At 36.1% G+C, this 24074-nt stretch overlaps 1 protein-coding gene across 3 annotated transcripts in view; it reads right to left on the reverse strand.

The window, feature by feature from the left end:
- The window catches only part of LOC150096729 (uncharacterized), a 357894-nt gene that overhangs the window by 173835 nt on the left and 159985 nt on the right, over positions 1-24074 (reverse strand). For all 3 annotated transcript variants that reach the window (XM_090408396.1, XM_090408397.1, XM_090408395.1), the window contains exon 4: positions 12638-12764. In XM_090408396.1, coding sequence (XP_090264522.1) covers positions 12638-12764 — 127 coding nt within the window. The remainder of the gene's footprint in view (positions 1-12637; positions 12765-24074) is intronic.

Raw genomic sequence — 24074 nt, forward strand, 5'->3', positions numbered from 1 at the left:
TGCTGCTACCCAAAATTTATACTCTGTGTTTGTGAATTAACAAAATTATTTAAGTTCCTCAACTCGTACACAATATATGTGGAAATGTTGGCAAATCTTGTTAATTATTAACTGAAGCAGTCTGCACAGCATTATGCATCACATGTGCAGGGCAACCAATTTCAATTAAATTGTTCACAGTGTTTTCTTGCATTTTGAAGTACAGTTTATCCTTTCCCTTTCCACCAAAGTTTGTATTATCTGCTAATATAGCAATAACCTTTTTTCAGAAGATCTAACTTCTGTAACACTTTCAACACATAAGAAAATAAAAGTTCTGAAGTTTCACCACCTAAATTAACTAACTCCAACACATTCACCTTCACACCTTTTCCTGGATGATATCTAATGACCAGAGGCACTAATTTCATGTAAAAGTGGTTTGATGAATCAATTAGTACTGATATAAAACGAACTTCTTTTAGCTCATCCTCAATCTGTTTTGTCGCCAATGATGCAATAACATTGGTTATTGCCTTGCACTTTGTTTGCGAACATATGAATTTATTGTTGAAAATTTTTTTTCAGGATAGCTGTTGTGCAGTCCATGGAATTAAAGCTGTGGTTATGCACTGCTGTGTGATATGCGAAGGATTCTTCCTGCGCTGCCAGTGATAACTCTTTTTCCCTTTCACTCTTTGTTTTCACAATTAAAAAATTACTTGTACTGCAGATGGAAGCCTTACTTTGAACAGCATCTTTATGTTCTTTCATATTCACGTGGTTGACTACGTCTGACCGACCACCATGTGAAATGCAAAATTTACAGTTACATAAAGTACATTCCACATTTTCATCTACACCTTTACTGAAAGGAAATTCTCTTCTAATATTATCATTAATACTGCACTTATGTTTTTCGGCATTATAGGGTTGAAAACAATAAAAATTATAACACACAAAGTACTGATCAAGTAAGATACTATTATAACAGAAGCATGGGAAAAAAGAACATTGGCATAAGTTACTCTCAGTTAGTTATATTATTTATAATACCAATGATTATTATTACAAATCATAAATAAAATTTATTATTATCAACATTGTAATAGACACTGGCACTAAAAACGAGATAAAATCAGTTTATCCATTTTTTCGTGAAAGAAACTTAAAAAAGCGAGACTTTTGGAATTAACTCGAGACATTTTTATATACAAACGGGACGAATGGGAACCATCGATAGCATCAAATTACATCATTACTAACTTCCTATCTACAAATTTCCTCCAAATCAGTCTGTTACTTGTCAAGACAACATTATCAGATCTTATATGTCTATCATCTAAGGCACTTTGTACCGTATCAATCCACCTATATCTTGGTCTTGCTCTGGGTCGTTTTCCTGCTAACCTGGCACTAAAAACATGGCGAAATACTACATTTTGCTAATCTTTCCTCACCCATTCTGTTTAAGTGACCATACCACCTGAGATTAGCTCTGCTAACGCATTCCTGGATGCTGACAATGTCAAGTTCTTTTCTAATATCCTCGTTTTTAATATGATATTGTCATTGATGCTCAAGCCTCTAATCTTTCTCAGGACTCTCATATCTGCGATCTCTAGTCTTTGATGAAGTGTTTTACTTCTGACCCAGCTCTCAGACCCCATAAGTTAAAACTGGTTTGAACACCGTCTTGTATATAGCTAATTTAGTGTTCCGACTAATTTCTCTCTTATTCCATATGAATTTATTCAATTGACTTCCTACCATACCAGTTTTGTTCATTCTATTGTCTATTTCCATATTTAATTTACCATCTTCACTAAAAATCATGCCTAAGTAGCTGAAATGTTTTACTTGTTCCACGGGTTCCTGGTTCACAACACAGTTGACATTTTCAACGATTCTACCTATTTTCATTGTCTTTGTCTTTTTAATGCTGACCTTCATACCATATCTATTCAACAGTTATTCAATTTAGTCAGGGAATCTTGCAAACTTGTAGCAGATTTATTTACTCCAATTCTGATATCATGTTTAATATCACTTTCCTTCATAATGTGATCCACATAGATAATGAATAACAGAGGGGATAATGTACATCCTTATCTCACACCAGATTTAACATTAAACCATCTTCCTGTACTTCAATTCTAACTGCTGACTTACAGCTCAAATAAAGACTAGTATTGCTTGATATAATGTCCCATTGACACTATATAACTGTAGCGTATTGAATAGCTTCTCTCTTGGCACCTTGTCATATGCCTTTTCCAGATCGACAAAACAAATACAGATCATTGTTATACTCCCATGCTTTCTCAACTATTTGTCGTAAAGTGAAGATCTGATCCTTATAGCCTCTATTTGGCCAGAATCCAGCTTGTCTTCCACAATTCTTCTCAACTGTTTTTCAAGTATACTTGCATAGATCTCAGTAACACTCAGTAGTGAAATACCTCTTTAATTCTCACATTCAGTTTTATTTCCCTTGTTATATATGGGTGCTATTAGAGCTTTACACCAATCATCAGGAATTCGTCCTTCCGTCCAGGCTTTCTGAATTATGCAATGTAGCCACTGTAAGACTTTTATATCACCATACTTCAGCATTTCGGGTCAAATATCATCTACCCCTACTGCCTTTCCACATTTCAAGCCTTTGATGGCTTTTTCTACTTCAAGTATGGATATGTGTTCCAGACTGCATGCCTGTTGAGTGTTTTTTTTACCACTGTGCTATCACTGCTTGTTTTATTTAGTAGTTTTTCAAAGTAATTACTCCATACTTCAAGAATATCTTTTTCTTCCATTTTCATGTCACCTTTATCATCTCTAACTCTTTTTACAGCACTCTTTCCTCCATTCCTAAGCTTCTTCAACAACCTCCAGAATATTTTGTCACCTTCTTGATATTTATTTTCTATATTCTTGACAAATCCTCCCATGACTTTTGTTTAGCTAGTTTTACACAGTGTTTAGCTTTCTTACATTTGTCTCTGTATTCTCTAAGAGCGGACTTATTTGTCAGGAACTTTTATTTTTATTATGCTTTCTTCTTTTCTTCACTGCCTCTTTAACTTCTTGTGTCCACCATCGAGTTCTGATTTTTCTATCCTTGCATGCCTCTCTGACTGAATCAATCAGGGTTTTCTTCAAGGCTTGCCACTGAATCTCCAAGGTTTGGTTCCTGTTCTCAAACTCTTTCATTTTTTCTTCAATAATCTTTGTATATTTTAGTCTATACTTCAAATTTGAGAGCTGCTCACTTTTATTCGCTTTAAAACTTTCTTATATGTTATTCTTTTCAACATGAAATTCAATTTTATTCTGCTCAAGACTAAATAGTGGTCACTTCCAATTTCAAATTCTCTGAACACTCTGGTGTCCAACACCATGGAGAAAACATCACTATCAACAATAACATAGTCAATGAGACTATTCTTATTCCTTGTCTCTTCTCTCCATGTGAATTTGTGCACATTTTTATGTTGGAACATGGTGTTAGTAATAACCAGTCCATGTCCTGAGCAGAAATCCAACAGGTATTTGCCATTATTATTAGCTTTGCTCTTTTCTCCAAATTTTCCCAAAATATTTTTGTATGTCTGACAATCATTTCCTACTCTGATATTTAGATCCCCAACAAGTACAAACTTTTCCTTTTCCATTGTGTCAGTTGCTTTCTCTAAAGAATCAAAAAATTACTCCACTTCTACTTTAGTAGAACCTTTTATGGGGCCATAGGCATAAATAAGTCTCATTGTCCAATTCCCCATTCTGATATTTGCCCACATCACTCTACTTGAGACTGCCTGCCATTCAAGAAGATTAGCCTCATGTTTTGTGTTGAATACTATGGGTACTCCTTCTTTTCCTTGATTGTCATTGCCTGAATATAACATTTTGTATTTATTGCTCAGAAAGATCTCACCAGTTTTTGTCCTTTTTGTTTCAGTCACTCCTATTATGCCGATCTGGTACTTATCTAATTCCTCAGCTAGCTCTATTTCTTTGCTATTCAGGCTTCTTATGCTGATAGTACCGATATTTAACTCTGGTGATGTTGAGTTGAGGTGTGCTTTCAGATTTGTTCCAGCAGCTGACTTTTCGCTGTTTGCCCTGGTTCCCTGGCAAAAACAACAGGGGCCTTGTTTAACCAGGCGACACCCCAGCAGCATTAAATTTTGTCATGTTGTACCATCATTTTGTATATTGGTTTAAGCCGATAAGAATACAATTTGGTCAGTTGAATCCCAAATTTTCCACCCATCCTCGTTCGTTCAGTATCTGGGTAGATACCCAACAGGTGCACCACGAGAAGGCGAGATTTGGACATTAGGTCAGAAGCCCTGGTCGGTTCTCCGGATTCCTTCAAAGGTTAGGTGGAGGTCTCCTCTCAGTTATACAGCTTTGATCCTTAAGCACTCCAAATGGGAATCCTAAGTAAAGAAAGCGAAAAAAGCTACTAAGGAAGACACCTGAATGGAACGAAATACAGGATAGCCTGAAGGAGGAATTCATCACATACACAGAAAAAAAAGAAAAATCTATAGAAGAAGAAGAAAACATTCCTGTATCTACTAGATGGGTACAGATTTTTTCTGAAATGAGTGGAAAATGCCTAGACTTTCAAGACTTTTGTAATATTGTAAAGTTTATTCTGTCTTTCAGGAAGCACAGCTCCTGTTGAGAAAGAATATTTTCTGTTCTGAACAGAACAGAAAATATTCATGATAAGTCTTTCAACACCATGATAAGGTGTTGAAAGACTGAAATTTGTTGAGTAAGATCACTTCATCAGAGAAGTATTCATGGTACAATCATGGTGAAATACAGCCCCACATCTACTTAAATTTTGTATAAGTTCCGTCACTGAAGAATAATGGTAAGCTCAATATGTTTATGTAATAAAACTTTTTTATTGTCTTACTTTTTCATGAATACAGAATATTACATAGCCCCATCCCATTTTTGTCTCAAGGAAATGTGGTCAGCCTACTTCAAATTCTAACTGTTGAGTTACAACTTAAATATAAACTATGTAATGTTCCCTTTACCCCATATAATTGCAGCGTTTTGAAAAGCTTTTCTTTAGGTACCTTGTCATATGCCTTTTCCAGATCTACAAAACTTAAATACAGATCCTTGTCATATTTCCATGATTCTTCAACTATTTGTCGTAAAGTGAAAAGCTGATCTTGACATCTATTTGGTCTGAACCCAGTTTGTTCTTCTCCTGGTTTCCCTTCCACAATTCTTCTCAGCCTCTTTTCAAGAATGCATGCATAAATCTTGCCTGGAACACTTAGCAGAAAAATTGTTCTTTAATTCTCCCATTCAGCTTTATTCCCCTCCCATTTTTAATAGATGGGAACTATGAGAGCTCTACTCCAATCATCTGGAATTCAACCTTCTGACCAAGGCCTCTGAATTATGCAGTATAGCCAATGCAAAATTTTTATACCTGGAGTAGATGATATTTAACCAGATATGCTCTGCTTGTTTCATTTAACTCCTTCAAAGTAATTACTTCAAAGATCTAGGATATTCTTATCTTCAATTTTCATGTTACCGTTATCATCTTCGATTCCTTTTTCAATACTCTGTTCTCCATTTCTAACTTTTTCAATAGTCACCAGAACAATGGTGGCATTGTTCTGGTGACTAATGAAACATCTCACAACTTTTGTTTAGCTGCTTTTACATAATGCTTAACACTCTTTTTAATAAAATTACTTTCCAATACAAGAACAATTTAAGGGTGTCGTATGTATATAGGTTTAGATGATGAATCAAAGCTGCTTTCGTGGCTTTCCTTATATAATCTTTCCAGTAGTTCTCCACCCAGCACATGTGTCTGAGAAACAGCACAACAGGCAAACCAAGATTTATCTAATTCCTCTACCTGGTGTAATCCAGAGATTCTAAGCATCGCTTTCTGATCTTCCTGCATTGTTGGAAAAACAACTGCATCCAAAATCCTTAACTTTGTTCCCATGGAAATGGATCCATCCTTCCAGATTTTAGACAAGTCTCTCAATGTTGTTTTAGCATTCCTAATCTTCTTCTGAAAAACAATTCTTCACATTAATAATGGATCCCAGGTACTCAAACTTACTGACTTCCTCAATTCTTTTTCCATTAAGGTACATTTGTTAATTTCTAGCATGAAGATGTACATGTACGTGTTCATTGAAGGAAGACAAAAAATAAAGTCTACTGACAATGTTATTGTTGAGTGATATGTTCATGCTAGTTTAGGTCAAAACAGTATACTGAGAATTTGAAATAGGAAGTGATCATCATTTAGTTTTCAGCAAGATGAAAATGAATATTATACTGAAAAGAAGTATGTGCAGAAAATTTCAAAGAGAATCGGTCAAGCAATTTTCAGAGGTGAGTGGTAGACTCCAATATTCAAATATTCATGAAAAAATGAAAGTTTAAAGACAGGAGTCAAACCACCTTGGAGACTCATTGGAAGACCAAAGAAAACATTGGTTGATTCAGCTAACCCATGATGAAGACTTCTGTGGCAGAAAAATTAAAGAAGTTCCATGGTAGACTTTGAAAGTTAGAAACAGTCAAGGAAAAGTAAAAAGTGTATCGACAGTTGCTAGCAAGTTAGTCAGCACGTGTTCTAAAAGAATACAGTGAAAATGTAAGAAAGAGAAGCAATGTGTAAAAGTAGCTAAACAAAATACAGAAGATAAATATCAAGAAGGTGACAAAATATTCCGAAGGCTTGAAAAAGCTTAGAAATGAAGTAAAGAGTAAAAAGGCAAAAATGACAGAAAAGGAAAAAGATAAAGATGACAAAGGAGAGATGAAAACTAAAGATAGATATTCTAGATATGGAGTAATTATTTGGAAAGATTGCTAAATAAAACAAGAAGTGACAGAACCACAATAGAAAATATTCAAAACAAATGCAATCTGGAGCACATTTCAATACTTAAGATACAAGAGCAATCAAAAACCTGGAATGTGGAAAAGCAGCTAGAGTAGATGATATTCAACAGAAATGCTGAAATATGGATGCATAAAAGTTCTACAGTCCAAAATTTTTAAAGTCTGGTTGAATTCCAGATGATTAGAGTATAGCTCATATCATCATCAAATTCCTGCCATGTACCCTCAAGGGATGTACAGGATATGATAGTACTACATGAAAAAAACTACATCATTACTAACTTCCTATCTACAATTTTCCTCCAAATCAGTCTGTTACTTGTCAAGACTCCAACATTATCAGATCTTATATTTCTATCGTCTAAGTCACTTTGAGCCGTATCAATCCACCTATATCTTGGTCTGCCTCTGGATCGTTTTGCTGCCAACCTGGCAGAGAACACTTGTTTTGCTAATCTTTCCTCTCCCATTCTGTTTAAGTGACCATACCTCCTGAGATTAGCTCTGCTAACGCATTCCTGGATGCTGACAATGTCAAGTTCTTTCCTAATATCCTCGTTTTTAATATGATATTGCCACTGATGCCATCTGTTCATGCCTATAATCTTTCTCAGGACTCTCATATCTGCGGTCTCTAGTCTTTGGTCAAGTGTTTTACTTTTGACCCAGCTCTCAGATCCATAGGTTAAAACTGGTTTGAACACTGTCTTGTATACAGCTAATTTAGTGTTCTGACTAATTTCTCTCTTATTCCATATGAATTTATTCAATTGACTTCCTGCCATGCCGGCCTTGCAGATTCTGTTGTCTATTTCTATATTTAATTTACCATCTTCAGTAAAAATCTTGCCTAAGTAGCTGAAATGTTTTACTTGTTCCAAAGATTCTCCTTTCACAACACAGTTGACATTTTCAATGATTCTGCCTATTTTCATTGTCTTTATCTTTCTATTGCTGACCTTCATACCATATCTATTACAACAGCTATTCAATTTAGTCAGCGAATCTTGCAGACTTGTAGCGGATTTATTTAGAAGTATAACATCATCCGCATAAAGCAAAGAGCTGACATTAACATCTCCAATTTTGATATCATGTGTAATACCACTTTCCTTCATAATGTGATCCATATAGATAATGAATAACAGAGGGGATAATGTGCATCCTTGTCTCACACCAGATTTAACATTAAACCATCTTCCTGTACTTCATACTTGCTTCAATTCTAACTGCTGACTTACAACTCAAATAAAGACTAAGTATTGCTTGATATAATGCCCCATTGACACCATATAACTGCAGCGTATTGAATAGCTTCTCTCTTGGCACCTTGTCATATGCCTTTTCCAAATCGACAAAACTTAAATGCAGACCTTTGTTATATTCCCATGCTTTCTCGACTATTTGTCGTAAAGTGAAGATCTGATCCTGACAGCCTCTATTTGGCCTGAATCCAGCTTGTTCTTCAAGCTTTTCTTCCACAATTCTTCTCAACCGTTTCTCAAGTATACTTGCATAGATCTTGCCAGGAACACTCAGTAGGGAAATACCTCTGTAATTCTCATATTCAGTTTTATTTCCCTTTTTATATATGGGTACTATGATATCGCTACTCCAATCATCAGGAATTCGTCCCTCTGTCCAGGCTTTCTGAACTATGCAGTGTAAGACTCTTATACCACCATATTTCAGCATTTCTGGTCAAATTTCAGCTTTTCCACATTTCAAGCCTTTTTCTATTTCAAGTATGGATGTGTATTCATGACTGCATGCCTGGTCAGTGTTTTTTACCACTGTGCTGTCATCACTGCTTGTTTCATTTAGCAGTTTTTCAAAGTAATTATTCCATACTTCAAGGATATCTTTTTCTCCAGTTTTCATGTCATCTTTATCATCTTTAACTCCTTTTACAGCACTCTTTCCTCCATTCCTGAGCTTCTTCAACAACCTCCAGAATATTTTGCCACCTTCTTGATATTTATTTTCTATATTCTTGACAAAGTCCACCCTTGACTTTTGTTTAGCTAGTTTTACACAGTGTTTAGCATTCTTGCATTTGTCTCTATATTCTCTAAGAGCACAAGCTGACTTATTGAACAGGAACTTTTCATATGCTTTCTTCTTTTCCTTCACTGCCTCTTTAACTTCCTGTGTCTACCAGGGAGTTCTGATTTTTTTATCCTTGCAGACAACCTCACCACATGCCTCTCTAGCAGAATCAATCAATGTTTTTTTCATAGTTTGCCACTGAATCTCCAAGGTTTGATTGCTGTTCTCAAACTCTTTCATTTTTTTTTTCAATAATCTTTGTGTATTTTAGTCTACAGTTCACATCTGAGAGCTGCTCAACTTTTATTCGCTTTAAAACTTTCCTACATGTTATTTTTTTCAATATGAAATTCAATTTTATCCTGCTCAAGACTAAATAGTGATCACTTCCAATTTCAAATCCTCTGTACACTCTGGTGTCCTGCACCAGGGAGAAAACATCACTTTCAACAATAACATAGTCAATGAGACTTTCCTTATTCCTAGCCTCTTCTCTCCATTTGAATTTGTGCACATTTTTATGTTGGAACATGGTGTTAGTAATAACCAGTCCATGTCCTGAGCAGAAATCCAACAGATATTTGCCATTGTTATTAGCTTTGCTCTTTTCTCCAAATTTTCCCAAAATATTTTTGTATGTCTCACAATCATTTCCTACTCTGCTATTTAGATCCCCACATTTTCCTTTTTCATTGTGTCAGTTGCTTTTTCTAAAGCCTCAAAAAATTCTTCCACTTCTATCTTAGTAGAACCTTCTGTGGGACCATAGGCACAAATAAGTCTCATTGTCCAGTTCCCCATTCTCATATTTGCGCACGTTACTCTACTTGAGACTGACTGCCATTCAAGAAGATTAGCCTCGTATTTTGTGTTGAATACTATGGCTACTCCTTTTTTTTCCTTGATTGTCATTGCCTGAATACAACATTTTGTATTTATTGCTCAGAAAGATCTCTCCAGTTTTGGACTTTTTTGTTTCAGTCGCCCCTATTATGTCGATCTGGTACTTATCTAATTCCTCAGCTAGCTCCATTTCCTTGCCATTCAGGCTTCTTATGTTGATAGTACCGATCTTTAACTCTGGTGATGTTGAGTTGGGTTGTGTTTGCAGATTTGTTCCAGTAGCTGACTTTTCACTGTTCGCCCTGGTTCCCTGGAGAAAACAACAGGGGCCTTGTTTAACCGGGCGACACCCCAGCCGGCATGAAATTTTGTCATGTTGTACCATCATTTTTTATTTTGGTTTAACCAATAAGAATACAATTTGGTCGGCTAAATCCCAAATTGCCAGACAATCCTCATTCGTTCAGTATCCAAGTAGATACCCAACAGGGTGCACGACGAGAAGGTGAGGATTGGACATTAGGTCAGAAGCCCTGGTCGGTTCTCCGCATTCCTTTAAAGGCTATGTGGAGGTCTCCTGTCAGTAATACAGCTTTGACCCAATACCCATTAAAAAAAAGAGAAATAAAACAATATGAGAATTAAAGAGAAATATCCTTACTGATTGTTCTAGAGAAGATTTATGAAAGCATACATGAGAACAGACTAAGAAGTATTGTGAACTGGAAACTTAGCAAAGAACAAGCTATGTTCCAAACAGAGGTTACAGTCACATTTTTACCTTCATCATGGAAACATAATAAGGAGTTATTTAAATTTTCTAGATCTGAAAAAGGCATATGATAAGATTCTACCAAAAGAAAAAATTTTCAAAATACTATAGTCCAAGCAGGACATTACATTGTGCAATGTATTATCTATATCTAAGTTATAAATCAAAAAGTTTTGCATCAAGAATATTGATGCAAAATCAGGTGTGAGACAAGGATACACATTATCTCCACTGTTATTTATTACCTAGATGGACTGCATTATGAAGAAAATGGCACTAAACCTGATATCAAAGTTGGAGGTATCTCAGCTCCTCTTTCAGGATTCCTTAACTAAATGAAATAGCTGCTACAAATTTGACGTGAAAATCAGCAATAAAAAGACACTTTGAAAATAACCAGGAATTTGTGAAAACATCAGCTGCATCCTAAATGATATATCATAGAATAAGTAAAACATTTCAGCTACTTAGGAACATTTTTTAGTGAAGATGGCAAATTAAATGGGACCCATGATGGAAACAGACAACAGAAGAAAAAACAAATACGGTATTGGTTTCCTGATATTTTCATATCATTCAGTTGAATGAAGTGAAAATATCAGGAAAGAACTCAACAGTTAGCATTCAGCAATGTGTGAGCAGAGCTAAACTCTCAGGTGGTATAGTTCTTTAAACAGAATGGGAAAGGAAGGGTTAAGAAACTGGGTTATTTAATACAGGAAAAGACCCAGAAGAAGGCCAAGATCTAGTTGAATTGTGCAATTAGAAGTCCTTTAGAAGACCAAAATATAAGATCTGCAATACCGAAGAGAGCGGGTAAACTAATTTGGAACTTTTCCTGGAACATTTTATATATTCCAAAGCTTTTTCAATAGTCTCCAGAATATTTTGTAATCAGTCTTCCTATCACTTTTATTTAGCTACTTTTACATACAGCTTAGTTCTCTGACATTTTTCTCTATACTCTCTCAGGACATCTGCCAACTGACTTGCTAGCAACTTTTGATGTACTTTCTTCTTTTCTAGGACTGCCTCTAACTTCATGTGTCTTCTTTGAAATTCTGATTTTTCTATCTTAAATAACTTCATTATCTGAATCAGTTTGTCACCAAGACTCCAAGGCTTGGTTCTTGTTTTCATCTTTCAGGTTTTATTGAATGATATTTATATGGTTAGTCTACAGTTCACCTCTAAAAGCTGCTCGACTTTAATTCTTTTTATTTTTGTTGTTGTTTTCAATATAATATTCATTTTTATCCTGCATACAACTAAGTCAATGATCACTTTCCATTTCAACTAGTATGAAGATATCACTAACACAGTCAATGACTTTTCTTATTCCCTGTATATATCTCTCTCCACATATAAATTTACACACTTCTTTATGTCAAAACATAGTGTTAGTGACAACTAGACCAAGTCCTGACCAGAAATGTAGAAAGCGTTTACCATTATTATTTACTTTGCCCTCTCCTCCAAATTTTCCTATAACATTTCTGTGTGCCTGGGATTCATTTCTTATCTTGCTGTTAGATATCCACCAAGGACTAGCTTTTCTGTTAAGCTGCATTCTCTATGACTCAAAGAATGCTTTCCAAAAGAAAATTCATAAACATAACAAAAAACATAATTTTCAAAGTCCCTTAAAGTTTCCTGTAATGAGAGTGTACTGTGAGTTACTATAATAAAATGAAACATGATTTTTATGGAACAGAGAAATCGAAGAAAAAGAAATAAGAATATACAAATACTTATAACAGAACAAATGGCAATATTCCTTTCAAAACTAATTGTTCCAAACTAAGAAAATGTAGTCAAATAAGTCCCTCCCATACACACCAAGAAACATAAAAGCTACAGGTGAGAGTCCTTTGATTTACACTTTCTATCATTTCAACAGACTACTCTGAAATAAAATAGTTCTGCTACAAGAAGTAGAAATGTACATCGACACAAATTCTAAAATATTTCAAGTCACTTGCAGAAATAACTTTATGAGTTTATTTTTAAAGATATAAACAGAGATTAAAACATTTATGACCATTAATAACATTAAAAGGAAAAGTAAATACAAACCCTGCCACAGAAATTCTGGTAAGGTTAAAGGTAGTTTTTATGGGATTAAAAGGCACTCGCCATTTGCAAGTTAAGTTTTCAAAGTTTCTACTAACACATCTGAAATTTTCAACAGGTTGTGGTGGATCTGAAAGAAAATAAAAATGTAACTGAAGAGAAGGAATGATTAAAAAACAACACAGTCAATGAAAGAATTCGAATAACTATTATTATTATTATTATTAATATACAGGTATCTCTGTGGAGTCAGAAGACTCATCGTGGGAGACCCAAACTATCAAAACAATATCTATCATACCTCTTCTTGAATTCATTAACAGACGAAGCACTCACAACTGAGTCAGGCAATGTATTCCATTCATTCACCACACTCCAAACAAAAAATCTAGTTCTCGCATCCTTGTTAACTGCACTCCTCCTTAATTTCCAGGGATGACCACTTGTTCTTCCATCACTATCACACAGCTGAAATATTTCCTCTGCATCAATCTCATAAAAACCTTTTAGTAATTTAAATGTTTCTATCATATCTCCTCTTCTCTGCCTATCAACCAACCTCTGTAATCCACACACTCTCAATCTATCAATGTAGGGAGCATTTTTTACACCACTCACCAACTTAGTCACTCTCCTCTGAGTCCTCTACACCATTTCAAATCTCCAAGGAATCCAGGTGACCAGACTTGAGCACAGTACTCCAAATGTGGAAGTATCAATGCCTTATAAAGAGGAATAATAACCAAGTAATTCTATGTGCTATCTTCGACACCTTAGCAATGTTCCCTCTGAATTTCAACTCAAGTCAACACAACCAAGAGTCCCTACCAATTATATATTTGGTTTAATCCTTTATCCAAGTGTAAGCAAACAAAGTTTGTGCCTGAAGTATTTTCAGGATTGTGGTAAAGGTGGTATAAGTTCTCATCACTTGCCTTAGTATCTCCCATAATGCAATGCACATTTCCTTGCAGACATGTATAACGTTATGCTTTAAGGGAAGGGCCACTACCCAGAGGTGGTGATACTATGGTGGAAGTAATGGGGAAGTCATATTTACCTATACGGTTGCAAAAAAGTTTCACACCTTATTATTAACATTCTCTGGATTAACGATAAGTTGATGGAAGTTTTATTCACTTGGCTATGCTACCAATTATATATTTGGTTTAATCTTTTATCCAAGTATAAGCAAACAAAGTTTGCGCCTATGTGTTTTCAGGACTGGAGCAACTCGTGGTAAAGGTGGTAGGTGGGCCCTTCCCTTAATGCATGTCTGCAAGGAGATGTGCTTTGCATTATGGGAGATACTAAGGCAAGTGATGAGAACTTATACCACCTTTACCACGAGTTGCCCCAGTCCTGAAAATGCTTCAGACACGAACTTTGTTTGCTTACACTTGAACAAAGGATTAAACCAAATCCTTTTTTTACTTCGCTATGGTAGCATAGCCAAATGAAAAAACTTCCATCAACACCCAAGTCCCTAGACTCATCAATCTCTTGGAGCGTTCCATCAATGTGACACACAGCTGGTAATCTTTTAATCCCAAAATGCATAACTTTACACTTTTCCACACTGAACTGACCTCCGATATCTTTTGCCCATTTTGCCAGCTTATTTAAATCATCCTACAAACTCTCACATCAGCTTGATTTTTTTTATTGTGCTATCCAACTTTGCATCATCAGCAAACAACTGAATATCTCCCTTCAAGTAATTTCCTATATCATTTATGTACAAATTAAACAATAACAGCCCAAGCACAGAGGCACACACCAGTGGTCACCTCCTTCATCCTGGACTCTGCTCCTCCATACACTACTTTCTGGTATCTCTCCATGAGCCATTCTCTTATCCATATCACCAGTTTAGTATTCATTCCCATTTGTTCTAATTGCACAACAGTATTCCATGGGATATCCTGTCAAAAGCCTTCGCAAAATCTAGAAGTATCACTGTGTAGCATTTCCTCCAACTGAGATGTCACTCTATTATAAATAGTTAATAAATTGCTAAGGCAGGACCAACCTTTAACAAAAACCATGTTGGCCCCTATAGAGTATCATATTCTGATCCACCCAGTCTTGAATTCTGTCCTTAACCAACTTTTCCAATACTTTTACAACTCCCGAGATGGTGATTGGTCTTTAATTTCCTACCAGTCTTAGAGACCCCTTTATGCAAAGGAACTATTTTGCCTTCCGTCCACTCTCTAGGACCATACCAGAATTCAAACTTAAGTTAAATAACCAAATAGAAGGTGTTAACAATTCCTTTGCACATTCATGTAACATCCAAGCTGAAATTCCATCTAAACCTACAGAAGTGGTTGCATTTAAATTCTGCAATATACTAAGTACCTCTGATTCATTAACTTCAATTCTCACATCAATTATTGCTACAGGTACAGAGATGTCCTCACGTGGTGGATAGACTTTTGAAAAGTAGTTACTCAGTAATTCTACAATTACATCTGATTTGGTCACCTCAATACCATCAGTACCCACCAAGGTTATCCTTCCAAAGTCATTCTTCCTTTTACTTGCCTTGTAGCAGAAGAACTTTTTGGAATTACCCTTAATCCTCTTGGCTAAGGTCTTCTCATAATCTGATTTAACTTTTCTGACTATGCTGGTAACCTTATATTCACCCAATTATAAATTTGGTTTAATCCTTTATCCAAGTGCAAGCAAACAAAGTTTGCACCTGAAGTATTCTCAGGACTGGGGCAACTTGTGGTAAAGGTGGTATAAGTTCTCATCACTTGCCTAAGTATATCCCATAATGCAAAGCACATCTCCACAAGGAGATGTATAATGCTATGCATTAAGGGAAGAACCACTACTCAGACCGGTTTCAACATTTATTGAGGTCTTATGAGTGGGAGTCAGACCCAGAGGTGATGATACTAAGGTGGAAGTAATGGAGAAGTCATATTTACCTACACCAGTTGCCAAAAGGTGTACACCTTATTATTAAAATTCTCTGGATTAGAGATAAGTTGATGGAAGTTTTTTTACTTGGCTATGCTACCCAATTATAAATTTGGTTTAATTCTTTATCAAAGTGCAAGCAAACAAAGTTTGCGCTTAAGTATTTTCAGGACCGGGGCAACTGGGAGATGCTAAGGCAAGTGATGAGAACTTATACCACTTTTACCATGAGTTGCCCAGGTTCTGAAAATACTTCATGTGCAAACTTTGTTTGCTTATACTTGGATAAAGGATTAAACCAAATTTATAATTGGGTAGCATAGTCAAGTAAAAAAAACTTCCATCAAGGTAACCTTATATTCTTTACTCCTTTTAAAAACAGCGTATAGAGTAGAATGAATCATTTTTTCCAGCTTTGCAATGTCATCATACGTTAATTGACTTTTTTAAAACATGTGCTGCATGAGTTGCATTCTGCTAACATTAGGGCTGTGATAGAGCAATTCTGCTTCTCACACTGAGCAGTCAATGTTTTTTCTTGAAGCAAAAGCAGGCAAGTGATTAATTTTGTCATAATATGAATACAAGTTCAGAATTTCCCTATTATGTTCCACTTTTTCAAGAATCAAAGTTATGCACTGACATTAATTGTATTTCACATAAAGCTATAGCACAATTGTGGGTGAAATTTACTTATAGTTTAAAAAGTTGTGTAAAGGGTTTCTGTTATAATGAGCAAGCCAAAATTAACCAGAGTAATGGAATTCTGAATACTAATGTTGCATAAAGAGAACATTCTGAAGGAGTCATCTGCATTGTTCATCACAGCACACTACCAAGTTCAGAGAAAAAAAGTCCAATATTTTTAATGACATGGTGGAGTCCACTGCATGCCTGAGGTATGTCTTATACAAGATTTATATAACTGTCACTTGTAACAACCTTAAATTGGCATTAGCTATTTCAACATGTTACTTTTCAGCATGATGTTTTCAAAGAGGTTCTTTCAATGACATTTAAGATGCAAATGAAAGAACTGGGTGCTAAGTATCTTTATGTGGTCTTTTACTGAAGAAAACTTGAGATTTTCATTCTGCAAAATACGGAAAAAACAACCCAAAAATATACAAAACTAACTGACTAGCAGATTATGCAGATAGGTGAAATGCCTTATCACTGCATTAATTAGGTTTATTATTAATTCAAGTTCATATGACTGTGACCATTTGCACAGCCTAACATGTTAAGAAAAATATTACTAAATCACTTAAGGAATTGACAACGTAGATACGAATATAAATTAAATTACACTTTAATAAATATTTCCGATATTTCGGCAACGTCACGTTACCATCTTCAAAAGGAACTTATAAAAAAAGGCACGTGCACGTAGGTGCTACAACACAGTAACTGAGAATGAAGTGATGAAACTATTGTTCTCCTAAAAGTCCTGATGGTGCCCTCTAGCGGGCTAAGTAGGTGTTCTTGGCCGTTGGGCTGAAGGTCTGCGAAGTAAGCCTCCCAAATCTGGGGCAGTCTCATACAATCAAATTTGATGAGGTTTGGAGAGTTTCTTAGGGCTGAGGCTGATTCCATAAATAGCCTTTCAAATTTGTATTTGCTACGGTGTATTACTGTAGCTTTCTTCCACCGTATTCTGTGATGTGTATTCAGAGCATGGTCTGCAAGACCAAAATGGCTGTACTTGTGAAAACAGATGTCCTTGTGTTCCGAAATTCTGATATTCGCTGTCCTGCCTGTTTGACCAAAGTAAGACAGTTTACAGCTGTAAGGGACCTGCTGTAAACTTTCCCTAGACCTACCTGGTGTATAGTGGAGCAACCACTTTCCCTAGTGGTTGGTCCACTAAAGACCAACCACTTTCCCTAGACCTACCTGGTATACACCAAGTAGGTCTAGGGAAAGTGGTTGGTCTTTAGTGGAGCGGATAAGGAATGCCAATTTTCTGTATGGTCTGTAACAGGAGGTCGTCATGTTTTTTTAAAAATTCTGGTAATTTTTTCCGAGGTGCCTCGGATGTAGGGAATGGTGATGGATTTAGAGTAATCCTTGTTGCGGATGGGGGGAGGGGTTGTGGGTCGTAGGTTTCAATATTTTTTTGGTTTTTTTTTTTTTTTTTTTGGGGGGGGGGGGGTAGCCATTAGCTGAGAAAGTGTTGAGGATGCGATTTGGTTCACTGTTTAGGGCCATATCGTTAGAACAGATTAGTTTAGCCCTGTTGTATAGTGTTTTCACCACTCCATATTGTTGTGAGGGGGTAAGGTGGGATTGTTGGTGAATGTACCTGCCTGTATGGGCGGGTTTTCTATAAACTGAGAAAACCAAGGTTCCATCAGGCTGGCAGGCGACTAGTGTGTCTAGGAAAGGGAGGCTGTTGTTTTCCTCTTGGTGTGTGGTGTGGTGAAAACACTATACAACAGAGTTAAATTAATCTGTTCTAACGACCTCGACACTTTCTCAGCCAATGGCTACCCCCCCCACAAAAAATATTGAAACTACAAACCACAACCCCCCCCCCCTCCACATCAAGGATTACTTTAAATCCATCACCATTCCCTACATCCGAGGCACCTGGGAAAAAATTACCAGAATTTTAAAAAACATGACGACCTCCTGTTACAGACCATACAGAAAATTGGAATCCCTTATCTGCCCCACTAAAGACCAACCACTTCCCCTAGACCTACCTGGTGTATACCAAGTAGGTCTAGGGAAAGTTTACAGCAGGTCCCTTACAGCTGTAAACTGTCTTACTTTGGCCAAACAGGCAGGACAGTGAATATCAGAACACAAGGACTACATCTGTTTTCACAAGTACAGCCATTCTGGTCTTGCAGACCATGCTCTGGATATACGCCACAGAATACGGTGGAAGAAAGCTACAGTAATACACTGTAGCAAATGCAAATTTGAAAGACTATTTATGGAATCAGCCTCAGCCCTAAGAAACTCTCCAAACCTCATCAAATTTGGTTGTATGAGACTGCCCCAGATTTGGGAGGCTTACTTCAGCAGACCTTCAGCCCAACGGCCAAGAACACCTACTTAGCCCGCTAGACGGCACCATCAGGACTTTTAGGAGAACAATAGGTTCATCACTTCATTCTCAGATACTGTGTTGTAGTGCCTACGTGCACGTGCCTTTTTTTATAAGTTCCTTTTGAAGATGGTAACGTGACGTTGCCGAAATATCGGAAATATTTATTGAAGTGTAGTGTAATTTAATTTATATTCGTATCTACGGTGTCAATTCCTTAAGTGATTCAGTAATGCATAACCAACGTATAAGCCTGTCTATGAGAATTACTATCATCCATGGAGATGCGATCGCACGGAAGGCCCGGCAATACAGTAAAATGAAGTTGACTAGACAATTAAATCGTCTAACTTTCCTAAAATGCTGCCGGGATAATCAGGTAATCCCAAATTGTGTAAAATTCAAGCACCGTTTTGTTTCACAAAAAGCTGTCCATATATATAACCATGCCGGCTACGCTTTGCTGTGGGAACAAATCTCCGCTACACGGTTTTGCTTAGAGGACATTAACAAAAGCTATTTTTGCTTTTGAAGAAGAGCTTTCATGCACTTTAAATCACAAGCTTTGGTCAATTTTACATGACGTTTCATGTACCGCTGCAGATAAAGAATTTGAAAAAATAAGAGGTCGACAGATGAAAAAATTTGAAAAATTAAAAAAGAACTCTACCGTCAATGAAAAACTTCCTACCAACACTGTAATCGACCTTTCTTCAATCACCCTGAAGCCCTCAACGCACTTTCACATAGCCACAACTTCACCAATCCTCCCAGAAAAATACCTAGTGAGGATATTATGATCTAGATCGAATGCAGAATCTGCCACCTCCCAAATCGAATCGCCAACAGTGTAAGTCTGGATGTAGCTTGTGTCCTCTCCAAAGCAAGACCACCAAAAACCAACATATATATCCAACAAGGAATATAAAGCTCTGCAGGAAATGAGGAATAATAAAGAAATAGTTATCACCAAAGCAGATAAGGGAAATGCAACTGTAGTACTTAACCAAAAGGACTATACGGATAAGCTTAATGCTCTCCTATTAGATCGGGCTACTTACCTCCCTATCGAATACAATCCCACAAACTCACAAATCAGAAAACTTCACAGGCTCCTTAAGAAAGTCACTTCTTGGCCTGTAATTAAGTTATCAACAGATTAGAGCCATTTAACTCTATACCCCCACCCCTGTATTTATGGACTCCCAAAAATACATACATGTGCCATTACGTCCCATAGTGGATGGCATTGATTCCCCCACATACAAATTAGCTAAACATTTGGCCAAAGCGCTCACACGCTATACTGGCAACAGACCATCACACATAAAAAACTCAGCCCACTTCAAAGCCAGCATAGAAAACCTTACACTACAACATACCGACATAATGGTCAGCTTTGATGTCTCCTCCTTATTCACAAATGTCCCACTCAAGAAATCTTTAGAGCTAATCCAAGCTAAATTTTCTCCTAATATCTCAGCCCTATTTCAGTTCACTATGAACTCAAGCTATTTCGTTTGGCAAATATCAGAATTTCGAAACACAAGGACTACATCCGTTTTCACAAATACAGCCATTCTGGTCTTGCAGACCATGTTCTGGATACATGCCACAGAATACGGTGGAAGAAACCTACAGTAATACACTGTAGCTAGCAAATACAAATTCGAAAGACTATTTATGGAATCGGCCTCAGCCCTAAGAAACTCTCCAAACCTCAACAAATTTGGTTGTATGAGACTGCCCCATATTTGGGAGGCTTACTTCAGCAGACCTTCAGCCCAAAGGCCAAGAACATCTACTTATCCCGCTAGAGGGCATCATCAGGACTTTTAGGAGAACAATTGCTTCATTCTCAGTTACTGTGTTGCAGTGCCTACATGCACGTGCCTTTTATTATAAGTTCCTTTTGAAGATGGCAACGTGACGTTGCCAAAATATCGGAAATATTTATTAAAGCATAGTGTAATTTAATTTATATTCGTATCTACGTTGTCAATTCCTTAAGTGATTTAGTAATGCATAACCAACATATAAGCCTGTCTGCGAGTAAGAGAAATATTGACAGTTCTTTCAAACTTCAAATACATTAATTTGTTGCCAATAAAAATATCTTTTTTAATTTTAGCATATCATTTATGTTTGGGTTGTCCTTCCAATACTGGAAACCATCACCAATCTTAATTAAAAAATACCTAACACTGGGTTTATGGGTTGTAAATATTTAATAAACCTACTAGTTTCACCACATAAGCTAGTGGCTTCATCTGGGTTGGAACGAACATACAAATATGCAACAAGCATTAAATATGAATCAATACATTACTAGAAACACCGAATGTGTAGGAACTGTTACATGAATGTGTAATGGTTCATCTAGGATGTTGTGAGTGCAAGCAGTTTGAATGAATTCAAGAATAAGTATGATAGCTGGTGTGTGCAGTATGTGACCTCCCTCGATGACTACCTAGAGGTCTCTCTTAATGATAATATTATTATTACTTGAAATAATATTATTTTGAATATTATTTGATGGAATAAGATTTCAAAATATTGATAATCAAAATAAATAAATGATAAAATAATAATAATAATACACACACACACACACACACACACACACACACACACACAAGGAAATGAGTTTAGTTATGATCACTAATTTTCACACTGCTACAGAACTGTTGTCAAACTAATAACCAAATAGATCATGGAACACTTTATTTTGGCAGGCTTTGCATAGAGATAATGACATCTATGAAAAGTAGTAATGTAATATGACATTTATATGCAATTTAGCCAAGTACACAGGTTTAGGGAAAGGGAAATCTGAAATAATATTGTGCATTATTCAGGTGGATGAAAGAAAGTAGCCTTCCACTGGCATTGTTCTTGCATGTTGACTTAGCACTGATGGTAGTGTTTGGACTGTTTTGCAATTATGAGAGCAGTTCTGTAGCAGTGTGAAAAATTAATCATTACAACTAAACTCATTTCCTTGTGTGTGTGTGTGTGTGTGTGTATTATTTTTATTATTTATTTATTTTGATTATTAGTATTTTGAAATCTTATTACTTCGAATATTATTTTCAAATGATATTCAAGGGGGAGCCTGTGTAGCTCAGTGGATGTGGAGTTTGCACACCACGGCGCTTAACCACACAAAGGAAGATTTCTTGGTTTCGAATCTAGTCTGCGACTAGAAAAAATTTCTCTAAGCCTTTTTTGACCGGTTCCCAAGTTATTCGATCCCTGGCACGGGCAAGTGGGTTTTTTCCCTCCGGAAACTTGGGATTTTCGTCCTGTAAACTCAAGAAAATCGCCTGTAGAAACCACATTATTTCAGACATTAAATGCAAGTGTTAGGGACCACGAGATGGCGGCACTTGTTGAGCCATCTCTCTTCACTGCGTGTCGCTTAATTGGTGATAGCCTTGGGCCAGCTATCTCTGATTGGGTACCAGTGGAGATTGAACTGCCCACTCAGTCTCCAAAAGTTAGATAGAGCTAAACGGCCTCGCCTACTTCCTATATACGAGAATAAAAAGGCATAACTGGATTTTTGATTTATGATGATGATGATGAATATTCAAAATAATATTATTTCAAGTAATAATATTATACAGGATGCAATTTCTGGTCCACAAAAACAGTGGCCACATTGTCCTCTTTCTCATGGGGAACTCTACATGCTCAAGTTGTGCAACAAGTTTGTGACAACACTTAAGCTCTACTACTATAAAACTATGCTAAATTAAATTAATATTAAATATTTTATTGCTGTGTTATCATAAGTGCAACATAAAAGTAATCTTTCATTTCAGTTTAACCTTTGTTATTCATATGTCTGTCCTTTTTTTTTTTTTTTTTTTACATTGTACAGCATCATATTCCCCCTATCAGCAACTTTTGAACTTAAAATGTTCCCCCCCCCCCCCCCCGCCTCACAGAATCCTTCTTCCCATGTCTTAAAAAAACTTTTTTTCAAAGGAAGCTAAACTTAAGTGCAGGGAAAAAAAAAAAAATGCTAAGAATTTTTGTTTCACCCAAAGTAATGAACTGTTCTTTTAAAACAGGTTGAGCAACAAACTTGTTCTTGTTAAGTTTTAAATACAGAAGAAATGAGCTTTTTTTTTTTATATTCAAGGATAACCAAATTGTTTCTAGAAGGGAAGAAAAAAAAGATGAATTAATATAAGTTTAAGTGAGACATGAGAGTATTCTGAAACAGTCTTATTCAAGGAATGCTATGCACAACAACAATTATTATTATTTGACACCTCCAGGGAGTCCAAGGACTCATTGAGCGAGGGCACCTGCTCAACAATTCTGTCTCCACTACTCAATCACCAACTGACCGCATTGCCATCTATCGCTGTACACCAAGTATTTCCACAGACAATCACAAACATCAGTGCCCGTGGCAGGATTCAAACCAGCAGCCTTTGGGCTGGAGAGCAGATAGGCTATCCACTCGGCCAGCAATTATTTTTTGTTTTGTTTTTAAAAAACAAAACAAGTATGAGTTATTTAATTAGATTTCCAAAACCACTATTTAGAAAGGAAGAAACAGTGGTTATTACAATTAAGTGGTTTTGTCTGTTTGTTCTAATTAAATCTTGTGATCTTGAAAAGATCACAGGATTTGGTTTTGATTTTATTAATTTGAATATATGAGGTACATCCAAAAAAAAAAGTAAGGTCCATTCAGAATTTACCTCAAATAAGATATGGAGGAGCAATTGTGCATGCTTGGTAGCACAGAGAAAGAAATTGGAAGTAATTTTGTGAGATGCTTACGATTTTGTCTGATGTAAAGTTTGTGGGTCCTTTCTTTTTTGATTATATGTTTTATCATATAAAACTGATGGGTATACAGCCAGTGGTGAGCTATGGAAATTTTAACAAAGGGCTCGCATCATCGAGCAAAAAAAAAGCCGTATTTCACACAAAAACGTTTATTAATATAGCTTGTGTACAAATGCCAATCAAAAAGTATGAGGAGACAATCAACCTGTAAAGGCTATCATTTTTAAACAAATATTTCATGATCTAAACATGAAATATTTGCACACAATCATCTGTGTTATATCTTACATAAGAAAAACATTATTTAACTATCAAATATAATAATTGTAAAATGGTGGTAACAGTAACTATAATATTTTATTTAATAAAATCACTTTGTTAGGTTATTGTATGAGTTTGTCGCGTAATATATTTCAAAAAATTATGTTTTTTTTGAAAAAATAAAAAAAAAACAAATTTTTTTAACATAACAAAACATGATTATGGGAAGGGTAGTGACCCCTTCCCATAATGCTATGCATTATGGGAAGGGGTCACTACTCAGACTAGTTTCAACCTTTATTGAGATCTCATCAGTGGAAGCCAGATCCAGAAGTGATACCAAGCTTGAAGTAATGCAAAAGTGATATTTCC

This window comes from Typopeltis vanoorti, chromosome 18 (genome assembly GCF_054136105.1).
Source record: "Typopeltis vanoorti isolate ZY-2024b chromosome 18, IOZ_Tvanoo_1.0, whole genome shotgun sequence".
In the NCBI taxonomy this organism is placed as follows: Eukaryota; Metazoa; Arthropoda; class Arachnida; order Uropygi; family Thelyphonidae; genus Typopeltis; species Typopeltis vanoorti.